Here is a 14,663-nt window from a genome sequence, read left to right as displayed (position 1 = left end):
AAACTGACCCTGAACCCTAAAAATACCCCTTTAATTTAACATAATTAGCAATTAATCAATTAAATTAAATTAATTACCAATTACATTTTAATTAATTAACAAATATTATTTAATTACCAATTAATTAAATATTACTACCAATTAATAAATTTACATATTTAATAAATAATAATTAAATTACTTCCCACCCTATTCCCCTATAAGCCCACAACCTGCTACAGGAAATACATTATTTTAATTTACATAATTAGCAATTAATAAATTAAATTAAATTAATTACCAATTAAATTTTAAATAATTAACATATAATATTGAATTACCAATTAATTAATTATTACTACCAATTAATAAATTTACATATTTAATTAATTATAATTAAATTACTTCCCACCCTATTCCCCTATAAACCCACAACCCGCTACAGAATAAAATTACACAATAATTTTAAAAAAATCATTAATTAAAAATAATTATAACATAAAATGACACTTTTCACACATATTATAACATAAAAACACTATAAATAATTACATATTATATAAAAAACGATATTTTTTACTTTCGATATTATTTACAGTTGATATTACTTCACTTACCTTAAAAACGATATTTTGGCTGTCGATATTCTGTCCTGTCGATATTTTCTCCAAACGATATTTAAAACTCGATATTCTGTCGAAACGATATTTTGGAGTCGATATTATGTCTGTGCACCGATGGGTCTGCCAAGGCGGTGCTCGGTCTCCAAATCTTTGCATTCCCTTCATTGGCTCCCCATACCACAGAGGATTAAATTCAAGGTTCTCTGCCTTGCGTTTAAAATCCTCAAGGGTATGTCTCCCCAAATTTTGGAGAATTTGCTGTTACCGTATGTCCCTTCGCGAACCCTCAGATCTCTGGGTCAGAATCTGGCAGTGGTTCCGCGCTTCAGACTGAGCAGAGCTGGTGGCCGCTCTTTTCGTGTGTTAGCGGCAAAGTGGTGGAATTCTCTTCCTCCCCATATCCGGGCGATGGATGACCTTTTCCAGTTTAGACGGGCCGTTAAGACCATCCTATTTGTCTAGCTTTCTTGTTTTCTTTTAGGCCATCCTGATTCTTTTCGGTGTCGTGTTGTGTTTGCCTTGTCAAAGCGCCAGGACGCCCCTTCGCTGGGGCAGCTGTGCACGGTATAAGTAAAAATAACATAACATAACATAACACACTGGTCCCTGGAAAATCTCCGTGCGTTTGCTTTGTTTACCCTAAGTTGGCTGGGTATACCCAGAGATGGGTCCCTTGCTCACTTTGCCACTGGATTCAAGCTAGATTGGCTGATCAGGGGTGTTACCCCAAAACCGGTCCCAGGATGCTGGTTTCCAGTCCAGGGAAGACCTAGCTTGGCAGTTTGGTCTGGACTGTTCCCATGAGGCACAGGGTCAAGACTGATTTGCATATAGCTGGGTCTGAAATGAGGTGGCGAAATGAGCTAAAGAACGATGATGGATTCAACACAGATCTGTGACTAGGGGTGAGTGTCTGAAAAGTTTCAGCTCTCTGTCCATCATCTCCTTCTGTTTGCCCTGGAACTTCTATGCCAGTGCTCAATCGATCGACGCCGGACGAGGAAATACCCATAGTACTCTCCGAGGCAGCAGGCTAGACAGAAGTCGCGCATGGAAAAAATTGAGGTGCCGTTATCCTCACTTGATCAGTTGCCTCCACCAGGGAGCACACACACCCTATACTCCCTTTTCAGCACAGGCTCGGGCAAGGATTACGTTGCAGTTTGTAAGTTCGCTAAGCCATATCAAGACGACAATTGGTATGATAGCATGCAGGAAGCTAGTGGTCTCGATGCCTCCTGATCCAGCAATAGAGGAATCTGTTTCCTAAGCCATGGTTATGCGTAGGGTGGTCGAAATCCTTCACCGCAAGCTCTCCACCTTGGAGGTGTAGACTAATGTATTGAACGAGGTCCTCCAGCTGGGACAGATATCCTCTGAGCCCGTTTTACCATTTAACAAGGCACTAATTTTTTGGGGGGAGCTTGGGCTAAAGCTTGCTCTGTCCCCCCAGTCAACAGACTGACCGCAAGATGTGATTGCCCTGCCCCTGGCAACCATGCGTTCCTCTCTCAGCACCCTTCTCTCAAAGGTTTTGTGGTGCAGGGCCATGAGCAGATCCAACCCCAAACGCCTTTCAGACTACACCCCCAGATAGGGAGTCCATACAGGTGGAGGCATTTGAGAAGCAAGTTTATTCTTCCATTTGCATGGCTGTCAGTAAATGCGATCTGCCTCCTGAGTTGCTATTCAGACATGGTGGCTCACGTCCTCCTTGGTGTCCCTGTGTTGCGAGGATTCTGCTCATGCACATAACTATGCACAGGAAACCAGGACCTCAGTGAATTGTGGTGTACCAAAAAACTCACCTCAGTACCCAGAACCCCTATCCGACTAGCATCTGTGTCTCATTAGCTCTCCGTCCTATAGCGAAGCTACCAATGATTAGACAACCCAGAACATGCAACTTAGGGTACTCTCAGGAATGGTGGGAATCAAGAACACTCTTTCGTTTATATTCTCATACCAGTCCACAACGTGAGTAATCAGAGACACAGAAAAGTTTAACATGTATATTTTTAACTACGTGCTCTAAGATGCAGTATTTTGGCTAACATAAGCAGGCATATGATTAGAAATAAAACAATCAGCATTGTTATAATTCCATAAAACACAAAGGGAGAAATCATGGTACAATGATAGTGGAAACAGGTCATACAGCACCCGGTGAACCTCCCCTGCTAAGAACTAGGTTTTATAATAATAGAAGGTCTCTTAGGCTTAAATGGGGAACCCCATACCTCCAAGATCAACAGAGGTGAATCACATCTCAGCATCAGCAAAGCTCTCTGTCACAGGAAAGGTTTTTTTCCAAGTGCCCAAATCATGCATGCAGTCTAATATTACAGGCACTAGAATTTCAGTTGGCTGCCGCTGTGTATGTGTTGTGTCTACAGCGTAGGCCGAACAACCTGAACCACAGCATACATTGTTATTACGACCTTGAAGATTTCAGCACGCCGTGTGATGTGATGTGAGATGTGCAGATTGACGCATTGTTGCAGTGCACCGAGCCCGGCACCGCCCGGTTTCAGCGGATCGTGTGATTTACCGACCGCACCCTGCCTCCGGCCACCGTGACGCTTCTCATGCGAGGCCCCGTTATAACGAAATCCAATATTCACTAATCCACAGGCTCCGCTGACTGCCCTTTCGAACCCGCGAAGGGCGCACAAGCCCCTTGAATCAAACCGACGCGCCCGCATTCTCACAACTTGAGCACGCGTCACGTCCTCTGAACGCCAGCCTGCAGTGAACTAAGGAATCACTTCAAATCCATTAGAGCCCACGGATCCTTGCAGGAAGACTTCCTCTCGCCCATCCTCACATGAGAGGCTTATTTTAATTCACAAACCAGGCAAAATAATTAATTTAGTCCTGAAGATGATCCCTTGATAAATCCGAGCCCGGGATCGAAACGTCGACTCCTTTGAGTGGGCATACAGTGGTTTATTATATATTTGTATGTGTATGTACCACTTCAGGCGATACTGGTAACCTGTGATTCTAAACAGTACCCTGCCTGCTCCTTTCCTTTGCCTGAAACACCCTTTTTCTCCTCTATCCTTTCTTCCACAGTACAGCACAGGAGTGTGCTTTACGACAATGATGTGTTGTTGTTCTAAGACAATTGAAATATGATTCTATTTATTATGATTAATAAATTCCCTGTCCGGCTGGACAAGGACTAGAAATATATAGAGCCTATTGTGGTCTATAGAGCATTGTTTGACTATACTTAATTCGCTTTGGACCTTTGTTTGTTTGAACTTGGCCGAACAACCTGAATCACAGCATACATTGTTATTATGACCTTGAAGATTTCAGCACGCCGTGTGATGTGAAAAACAGACCCTTCTCATGCGAGGAAAATCAAGCAGTTTAACTTACAACAACAGTTACATGTAGTGTCATGTGCAAAAGCTGCAAAGTGGCAAAATGGCGTTTAAACTTCTAATACGCTTATGCTAACATAGCAATGTGTGCAAGCAGAGTCCTGTCTTCACTACACCTGAAGATCTCCGACATGTCCTTCCCAGGTCATTCAAGACAAGTCATGATGTAGCCAAGTTCACGATTAGTTGTAGCTGGGACACCACCGATTCAATAGGGTGAGCCAATGGCACCAGTGTAGCTATTTATTGCTGTGCACGCTGTGATCTACCAGGTTCTCAGGTGAATTCCAGTCCTCCCTTATGTAAATGTAAACGTCCATTATTTGTAAAGCGCAAACAATTACCCGAAGGTGTCAATGCGCTGGGGGCTGTCGGGAAGATTAAGCGAGATATTGCCCAGAGTCACATGATGCTGGGCTGATCTGCCGCCGGCACCGGGGATTGAACCGTGAGCCCCTGGGTTCCGGAGTCAGTCGCCCTGGCTGATGCGCCACACCTCTTCAACCTTATGGACATGCCCTTCAACGGGGCTCTCCTGTTTTTGGAAAAGGCTGATTCTGTTTTAGAGCGATGCAAGGAGAGCAGAGCTACTGCATGCTCTCCGGGTTTATCCACCTTGCTTTACCCACTGTATCACCCTTACCATGCCTTTCGCAGATTTGGCAGAGCTGTCCCATACTTCCAGACTGTCCAGCCTCGGGAAGGAACCCAACAGTTTTGTGGGTTGTTGTGCCAAATGCACTCTAAACCAAGGTCAATGGGCTGCTCATTCCACTGACCCATGTGACCTCACCTGCCGAACCTCATTAGCGTGCCCTTAGGGGAGCAGAGCCAACCGGTGGGAGACAGGATCTAAAGATTCTTCCTTGGTTGACATGCCATAACTTAAGAAAGGTGGATCCTGCAGATTGTTCACAGGGGATATACCTTACCCGTACGCTCTTCTTCGCTGCACATTCCACCAGTCCCCTTAGTGACTGAAGGAGGACCAACTCTCCATTTTGCGGCAGGAAGTGCAAGCCCTTTTGGCCTAATGGCCTGTTGAGAGGGTGCCATCAGTAGGACGTGGTTGTTATTCCTGCTACTTTATGATGCCCAAGAAGGAAGGGGGCCTTTGCACTATTTTAGACCTGTGCCTTCTAAACGCAGTCCTCTGGAAGGGGAAGGAGAAATCCAGTATTCTTACCCTAGCCCAGGACTTGTCTGCCCTCATACCTGGAGACTGAATGGTGGCGTTGGACCTGCAGGATGCCTACTTCTATACACTTGTCCTGCTGGCCCATCCGCACTTCCTGCAGTTCGTGGAGTGACAGGAGCATTTCCAGTTCACAGTGCTCCTCTATAGTCTCCCCAGAGCTCCTCAGGTGTTCACCAAAGTGATGGTGGCGGTGGCAACACCCTCGCAGGTTAGGGGTATCAATCTCCCCCTACCTTGACAACTGCCCATTGGCAGTGGGCTTCTCCCAGGCTGTTGTCAACCAATTTCAGACTATCTGACCTTCCTGTTATCTAAAGACACACCTCACTTCTTCTGAGACACTCCCCTATATCGGAGCTATTCTGGACACAGTTCAGTTTCATGCCTTTCACCCGGGAAAGAGATTTCATGGCATACAGGTTTTGATCCTGATCTTTCAGTCTCAGTCCGGAATTGCAATGATGTCAACTCTGAGGCTCCTGGGACAGATGGCCTTCTGCATTCTGCTAGTTGAGCATACGAGGTGGCATATATGGGCTCTGCAGTGGGATATGAAGTCTCAGTGGGCCCAACATCAAGGGGACCTCTCTGACCAAGTTCAGATTTTGGAAGAGACTGCTCATGATCTGCAGTGGTGGTTACTAGACCACCATTGGGTGTAAGGCAGACCCCTCTTTCTTCCCCACCTAGACCTGACAGCGGTGCCTGATGCATTGCTTTTGGGTTGTGTCAGCTATCTGTGAGAGGTGGAGATCAGAGGCCTCTGGAGGAGTCCCAGCTCCATACCAACCTAATGGAATAGAAGCCTCATTCCATCCATTAAGAGGGAGTGGCTCACATGTTCATGGAAAACACCACCTCCATGTGGTACTGCAACAAACCAGGTTAGGTGGGGTCACAGACCTTGTGCCGGGAGGTCCTGTGCCTCTGGAAATGTCGAACACCAAAGGATCTTCCCGGTGGTGAACCTCCTGGCAGGGTCCCTGAACGACAGGGTAAATTAACCCAGCTGTTGAAGCCTAGCGAATTATGAGCGCAGTTACATTTGGGGGTGGTGCAAGGTCTCTTCCGCGAAAGGGGAGAGAACCTTGGCTCATTCTGTTTGTCACTTCTGCACAATGGAGTTTCCAAGGTGTCTCTTGTTCAGAGATGCATTCCACCTTGAGTGGAACTCCTGCATGCCCTTCTGCCAATACCACTACTGACCAGAGTTCTCAAGAACATCAGGGCAGACCTGGCCCAAGTCATCTTAGTGGCTCTGCATTGAGCACAAAGAGTATGGTATCCAACACTTCTGGGCTTGAGCACCTGTCCTTCAATCAGGCTACCCCGCCAGGAGTACCTGCTGTCACAGCAGCAGGGCTGGGTTCTGCAAATGGGCCTTCGCAATCTTCACCTTACTTGGTAATAGAGTGTTGACAGCTCCACAATTTTGACCTTCCTTCAGAAGTGGTTGATGTAATCTTGTCAGCAACACGTACCTCGACAAACTGTATACGCCTGTCGTTGAGACAAATTCAGCTGTTATGCATTTTTTAAAGGGTTGCAAACTTGCTTCCTTCATATCCCTCTGCCATACCATGATGGGACCTTAACGTGGTCCTTACATTTGGATGTGCACTCCATTCAAGCAGCTTCACAGCTGTTCTTTACGGCACCTCACCCTCAAGATAGTGTTCCTTGTCAGCACTAAATTGCGTGGTGGGTTGAGTGAGTTTCAAGCGCTCTGTGCCAACCACCTGTACCACCTTCTTCCCATACAAATTGGTTCTGCAGACGCAAGCCTCCTTCTTCCCAAACGTTGTGACACCATTCCACGTCGATGAAGCGATCACCCTGTCACCGTTCTATACTCCATTTCACCCTTCTAAGGAAGAGGAGAGACTCCATGGCTTGGACCCCAAGAGAGTGCTGAGCTTTTTCGTCGATTGTAAGAAGATGACTGGGTGGATGATCAGCTTTTTGTGGGGTTCTGTGCGTCAGAAAAGACAGGGAAGTGCAGATGAGTACCATCGGTCCCTGGATCGTGCTGTGCATTAAGATCTATGTATTGGCTAAAAAGCAGCCTCCAAAAGGACTGCTTGCCCATTCTGTCAGGGCCAAAGCTGCTACCGCTGTGTTGGCATGTGCAGTCCCTGTCCTGGACATTTGCTAGGCAGCAATGTGGGTGTCCCTCTCCCTCCATAAGGTCATAAAGCAATATTGTCTAGATAGCCAAAATTGCAGAGAGGGGCATTTTGCCTGCTTGGTCCTACAGGACTTTCTGGTTCAGACCAACCTCCAAATAGGTACTGCTTTGGTATGTATTCAAAAGGTGAGGAATCTGATGCTATAAGTCTCGATCAGAAGAACAAGTTACTTACCTTCAGTAACGCTCTTTCTGTAGAGACTATCTAACTGTAGGTTCCTCACTGATCCTCCCCATTCGGTGGTTGGACTCTATCCGTTAATGAGATCACAAGTCTAGGAATCTGCACACTGGTTACAAGAATTACTTTTGGGGCTCTGCATCTGGAGGCTAAGATAGTCTCAAAAGCAACTAACGTCAGCACATGGGAGTAGCACCTGTATAGGCTTCGCACGTCATTCCTGGAGCAGAATGGCATCAGCTCACGGGGCTACCAAGCGCAGCGCAGAGGACCTGCTGAAAAGTTTCCCAATGCAGTCTGACGGCTTATATTCAAATGCGAGGAATCTGCAGCTAGATAGAGTATCTACCAGAAAGAGCGTTACCAAAGTTTTTGTAAAATATTAGTGTTCTGCATCACTATAATAAAACTAGAATTGCAACATCCATCTACCTATAATCAGCCATGCTCAAGGGAGTGACGTAGAGAACACGTGAGTGAGATTTCATACAGCCTGGTTATTTTTGGAGACGCTACAAACAGTGGTTTGGCTCATTAGGAGCAACTAAGCATTCCGCTGTTAGTGGCAGACAATGTTACATGAATATATGTTTGCAGAATACTGAAGGGACTATTTGTATGCTAATTGCTAGCATCTAGAAAGTCAATAAAATTAAGCCCGCTCATACAGAAACTTAACAGAAAAGCAAACTATATAGCATTTCACTGGAGTGAAACGAAATAGAAATTATTTTTTTATGTACCATCTGATACAAGCGGTCTAGCGAGACGACCATGCCCATTACTGTCTTCTGAATACTGAGATAGAGCATTTGCTCTTAACTTACACAGAAGCTTAATGTATTATGGAACAATGCAGTGCAGAAATACTTAAGTACTTAGCAACATTTATGACCAACTTCTGAGACCAGCAACCTAGTATTCTGTCCCAGTACTTAGGATTCACTATGTGCAGTATCTGTAGACGCCCTACCTTCAGCAGGAAAACTTCCAGGATACACAGCATAACCATACCTTTAAACAGAGCCAGAAGAGTATGCCAAAACTTTAAATGTTCGATGCTAACCCCATCTAATAGCCTACACAATTCTTAGAGGTAGCAGCACCAATAGTCAGTGTCTCTTTCTAACAAACCACTCTGGAGTGGCTCCGAGGCTACAGGCTGGTGCAACAGAAAACAAATGATAAAAATAACGACATTCAGCTATTCCAGTCTTGACAGACAAGCCTGCGGCGATTCGTTCAATCGCTTGAAGGATTCACCCTCGTGTATGTAACAATATGTGAACAATTTTGCAGCTAGTTTCACAGGCCCCCATAGACAGTGACAGATTAAGATTGCTACCACCCATGCAACTACCTAACTGTTAGAGCATGAAATGACAGTCTCGCCCTTATGCTACACGTCTACATCTCCCCACTTAGGTGCCACAAACTGAAATGCTCTGCTTGTATACATAGGGGTGATTACGGTGGGACCGACGCCGCGGTCAGATCGCCACATTACGATGTGGTCAGTCGAACTGCATTGCTCCAGTGACTGACCGACAGCTTCCGACAGGCTCAAGGAGACCGTCGGGTGGGTAGTCAGATCGCACTCCCCCCCTCAATGGAAGCAGTGCCTTCTCAGGGATCGTAATGTGGGGATTACGATCTACCTTTCCGCCAGCCATTTCACGTCGGTTCTTCAGACGTGAAAAGGCTGGTGGAAAGGCTTTTTTAGGGCCCCTAGCAGGGCCCCTCTCCCCCGTGGCCCTATGGTGCCCCCTAAACATTCCTGCATTGTGTGGCAGGTGAGACATGATTCCTGCCACAGGGATGATTACAAACATGCCTTTTGGCATTTGGTGCTGTGCTGCAGCCCTTTTCTGGGCCATAGCACAATTCTGAATGCAAAGAGGCATGTTTCCGACCGATCAGATCATAATTTGGCAGGAGGACCGCCGACTGCCTGTCGGCTGGTCCCGATACTGCAACGACGGCAGTCGGATGCTCGTCTGACTGCCATCGTAATCAGCCCCTTAGTTTCAAACGCTGCCACTAATGGCTGTATTTACTTTTCCTATTCACAAAGGCAGAGATATACATAATGTTGGAGAGGGGGAGCCTCTGCTTTGTATCCTGAAGCGAAATCTTTAACAGTATGAGAAAAGAAAAACAAAGGCTCATTCAAAGTGCAGATACAATATTCATTCTTATGTCTTTGCTCCTAGCTGCACAAAACTGCCACTCACCTCAGCAGAAGAATACCCCGATGACGAATATCTGGACATGTCAAAGTCATCATCACTGGAATACAATAGAGAGATGGAGTCACACTTGGTGTCACCACATTACTGTTAGACTTATGAGACAGTGTAAAGGAAAGAGAAGCGGTTACTTACCCAGAACTATGCATCCCTGAGTTCATGGTTCAAGCAACTACCACCTTTCCAATCTTCTACCTTTACACATGGCATTCCATTGAAAAGGGTAAATACAGAGGTTGCCTTCTGCCATTAAATACGGTTGTAGCGATCACGGGTCTGCAGGAATGCGTTGTCTTACTCTGAGACGCGTTCCTCCAGACCACCGACCATTTTTTTGCAACCCGTAATACCTGAGGGAATTGAAAATAATCTGGTAACCCAGTGTTGCCCTAGCCTCTATGATGACCCTGATTCACGAGGGGCAGATTGTCACATTCAGACAGTGAAAATATTTAAGACAATTCACACGTGTTAATGAGTATGTAAAATACTATGCAGGAGGACTAAAGTAATATAGTAATTTTAACAGAAATAAATCCATTTCTTGTTTAAATACAAATGTGGTATTTTAAAGTGGGCCGTCACCTTTGGGTGCTACCGTGAAAAGAAGTCAAAGATGCAATACAGATTATACTATGCTCCTGTACCCATGCACATGGGTGCTAGATCAGGGTAGATTATTTTACCTATCAGATAACACACATCTCTGCTTCCTTGGCATTCACACACTATCGCACTGTGAATGTTAAATGGGAAGGGAGACTGCACATTCACACGTCAGATCTGAGGCTCTGATGTCAGACATTGCGGTTTGAAGCCACTTAGAAGATTGTTTTTTATGATGTTTTATGATATGATGCATTAGATGTCTGCATTCTTATACACGTGCATTGGAACCATCGCCTTGATGTCCATATGGTGACCGTAAGACGAGGTTCTAATCTTAAAATTCACTCCACCCATAAATCAGTAGATTTGTAGAGCGCTACATATCCCCCGTGATGGTATCCATGCGCTCCAGCATTGCTCTGCCTGGTTTAGAGGAGTTTACGGTGGAGTGTAAATTCTCAGTTTTGGTACCACTGTAAAGTACTTGAGGAAGAGTCCTCATCTCTGGATAACACAGAGACCAGCTCAATGACTTGACCAGAGATTGTTAATTTCAGTAGGGCTTTCCAACAACTCACCCTAACATCTCGAGAGTAACGGCGAAGGATGTTGCGTCACGAGAGGTGAAACCTTAACAAATGATTGGTCTGCTCCATGCATTTTGGTTAACCAGTGTTCACCAGAAGAAAAAGATGAGACATCATCTACGGCTGAGGATCGCTACCCCAAGGTGCCTCCTAACTGAGGCAACGCTCTTAGCATTGGTGGTTCAGTGACGTCACAACTAAGGTGCACAGCGATCCTCCACTAGTATGAAGTGCACAGCAACCCTCCACCGGTATGAGATGCACAGCGATCCTCCACTGGTATAAGGTGCACAGCGACCCTCCACCGGTATGCGGTGCACAGCCCCCCTCCACCGGTATGCGGTGCACAGCGACCCTCCACTGGTATGAGGTGCACATTGACCCTCCACCGGTACGAGGTACACATCGACCCTCAACCGGTACGAAGTGCACAACGACCCTACACCGGTAAGAAGTGCACAGCGACCCTCCACTGGTATGAAGTGCACAGCGACCCTCCACCAGTACAAGGTGCACAGCGACCCTCCACTGGTATGATGTGCACAACGACCTTCCACCAGTACGAAATGCACAGCGACCTTCCACTGGTACGAGGTGCACAGCGACCCTCCACTGGTATGATGTGCACAACGACCTTCCACCAGTACGAAATGCACAGCGACCTTCCACTGGTACGAGGTGCACAGCGACCCTCCACCGGTACAAGGTTCACAGCGACCTTCCACCAGTACGAAGTGCACAGCGACCTTCCACCGGTACGAAATGCACCGCGACCCTTCACCAGTCTGAACTGGACAGCGACCCTCCACCGGTACTAACTGCACAGCGACCCTCCACTGGTACAAACTGTACAGCGACCCTCCACTGGTATGAAGTGCACAGCGACACTCCACCGGTACGAAGTGCACTGCGACCTTCCACTGGTACGAGGTGCACATCGACCCTCCACCGGCGCGAGGTGCACATCGACCCTCCACCGGTACGAAATGCACAGCGACACTCCACCGGTACGAAGTGCACAGCGATCCTCCACCAGTACGAACTGCACAGCGACTCGCTACCGGTATGAGGTGCAAAGCGACCCTCCACTGGTATGAGGTGCACAGCGACCCTTGACCGTTATGAGGTGCACAGCGACCCTCCGCCGGTATGAGGTGCACAGCGATCCCCCACATGTGCGAGGTGCACAGCGATCCTCCACAGGTGAAAGGTGCACAGGGATCCTCCACTGGTGTGAGGTGCATAGTGATCCTCCACTGGTGCGAGGTGCACAACGATTGAGGTGGACAGCTATTCTCACCTGATGTGAGGTGCACATCGATCCTCCACTGGTGCGAGGTGCACAGCGATTGTGGTGCACAGCGATCTTCCACTGGTGTGCGATGCACAGCGATCCTCCACTGGTGTGAGGTGTAGGAGGACTAAAGTAATATAGTAATTTTAACAGAAATATCTCCATTTCTTGTTTAAATACAAATGGGGTATTTTAAAGTGGGCCATCACCTTTGGGTGCTACCTGAGAATGGAAGATGCGTTGTAAAAATAAAACACAGATCAGCTGCTTGAATGCATGGTATGCCACACTATTGGGATTATTTGATATATTTGTCAAGAAAAGAAAATTATGTTGGTTTAAAGGCATTTTAATAGTTAAATGTACAACACTGGATACGAGCGAGACTGTGTTCGAATGGCCTTAAAAAAGCGGTGTCTCCGTGAAAAACAAACTGTAGATATTACATATACAAACATTTTTAGATTATGGACTGCTGAATCACAGGTCAAGGTGTGAGAGGATGAACTTTCATGGATGTGAATACCAAAAGCATAACTGTATGGAGCATTACTACACGGGGAACCTTGCCTCCAGTTTTCTGTTCACTATAGGGAGGGTATGTGTAGATATATATGTATTACACAACAAATGGAGGAGTATCTCCTAGAGGCTGTCTACTACTTCTATTTTACATTAACGAGGTGCATGTAGTGCCGCACAACATGGGACAGGTTTTTGTCCTTTTAGAATACCCCTCACTCACCAACCTGGTTGGTGACATGCTTCATCATCGGGGTCCCACCCGGACAGCCGAGTGCCATCCGGGTGTGCTTCGACACCTGACTACAGTGGAGCGGGTTTTTGATTTTTTATATGTGCAAAAAGGTACAGTGAGTGATTAATTAAAAGTTGTCCAACACTACTCACTCGTCGATTTTATTCTGGAGTGGTCGGGCAACAAGTAAAATAATATGGGACACCTTTTGCCTGGTTAGGTAGGCTGGTGGTGTCAGAAAAGACGTGCTGGGAAATAAAATGTTGGTCTACATGTTTCAACCATGATGTAATTATAAGGTTTTCGTCAGGACGAGTGTGTGTAGTCTGGGTGGTGCACACACGCTAAGGCGTACCCTGCCCTCAACTACGTGGAAGAGTAGAAACCACAAAATCTTGGTTTAGTTTCAAAAATAGTGTTTTTCTCCAAGATTTCCGGAAAAAAACTGGAAGCGCTCTAATTGTCGGCTTCATAGGCGTCACGGTTCCTGCAATAAATCACTGCCACTATTTGTGGGTTGATCGTCAAGGCAAATTCACCTAGCAGGTAACCTGTGTGGAGCCCCACACAAGTTACCTGCTACCTGCTAGGTGAAATTTCCGGAAATCTTGGAGAAAAACACTATTTTTTAAACCAAACCACAATTTTGTGGATGGAAGAAAGCTGGCTCAGTTTCTCACATTACACACTAGATAGCGCTCTCAGCAAGCTGGCACAGTTTCTCACATCATACACTAGATGGCGCTCTCAGAAAACTGGCACAGTTTCTCACATCATACACTAGATGTCGGTCTCAGAAAGCTGGCAAAGTTTCTCACATCATACACTAGATGGCGCTCTCAGCAAGCTGGCACAGTTTCTCACATCATACAGTAGATGGCGCTCTCTCAGAAAACTGGCACAGTTTCTCACATTATACACTAGATATCGCTCTCAGAAAGCTGGCAAAGTTTCTCACATCACACACTAGATCATGGGTACTCACAAACTTTCTCCCGGGGGCCAAATTTACAGTACGGTTTGTGTCCGAGGGCCACACCGGTGGGGGCGGGGTCAGTGGGGGGGGGGCGGGGCTAGAGCAACAAAAAAAATTGTGACCATGAGGTTGAACACAGGTCCCTGCAGCGGACGCCTTCGTCCACTGAGCTACCAGACCCGGCATACACCTCGCTCTCTCTCTCTGACTCCCTCCTTCTATCTATCTCTCTCTGCCTCCCTCCCTCCATCCCTCTATCTCCCTCTCTCTCTCCCTCCCCGGTCTCCCTCTGTCTCACTCACTCTGGCTGTCTCACTCCCTCTCACTCCCTATCTCACCCTCATTCTGACTGTCTCACTCCCTCTCCCTCTCTCCTTCCCTCTCCCTTCATCTCCTTCCCTCTCTCTTCCCCTTCCTCCCTCTTCCTCCCTCTTCCTCCCTCTCCTTTCCTCTCCTTCCCTCCCTCACTCTCACTCCCTTTCCTTCCCCTCACTCCCTTCCCCCTATTCCCCCTCTCCCTCCCTCACTCCCACCCCTTCCCTCTCTCCCTCCCTCACTCCCTTTCCCTCACTCCCTTTCCCTCACTCCCCTTCCCTCACTCCCCTTCCCTCACTCCCCTTCCCTCAC

The 14,663-nt window shown here is 46.8% G+C and overlaps 1 protein-coding gene across 2 annotated transcripts in view; it reads right to left on the bottom strand.

Moving 5' to 3' along the window:
• FAM219A (family with sequence similarity 219 member A) overlaps nt 1-14,663 on the bottom strand; it is a 518,113-nt gene that overhangs the window by 36,908 nt on the left and 466,542 nt on the right. For both annotated transcript variants that reach the window (XM_078674704.1, XM_078674702.1), the window contains exon 5: nt 9,799-9,853. In XM_078674704.1, coding sequence (XP_078530830.1) covers nt 9,799-9,853 — 55 coding nt within the window. The remainder of the gene's footprint in view (nt 1-9,798; nt 9,854-14,663) is intronic.

Source organism: Lissotriton helveticus, chromosome 2_1, assembly GCF_964261635.1.
Source record: "Lissotriton helveticus chromosome 2_1, aLisHel1.1, whole genome shotgun sequence".
NCBI classification, from domain to species: Eukaryota; Metazoa; Chordata; class Amphibia; order Caudata; family Salamandridae; genus Lissotriton; species Lissotriton helveticus.
Note: the sequence above shows the minus strand (reverse complement) of the source record. Positions and strands in the feature narration are given on the sequence as shown.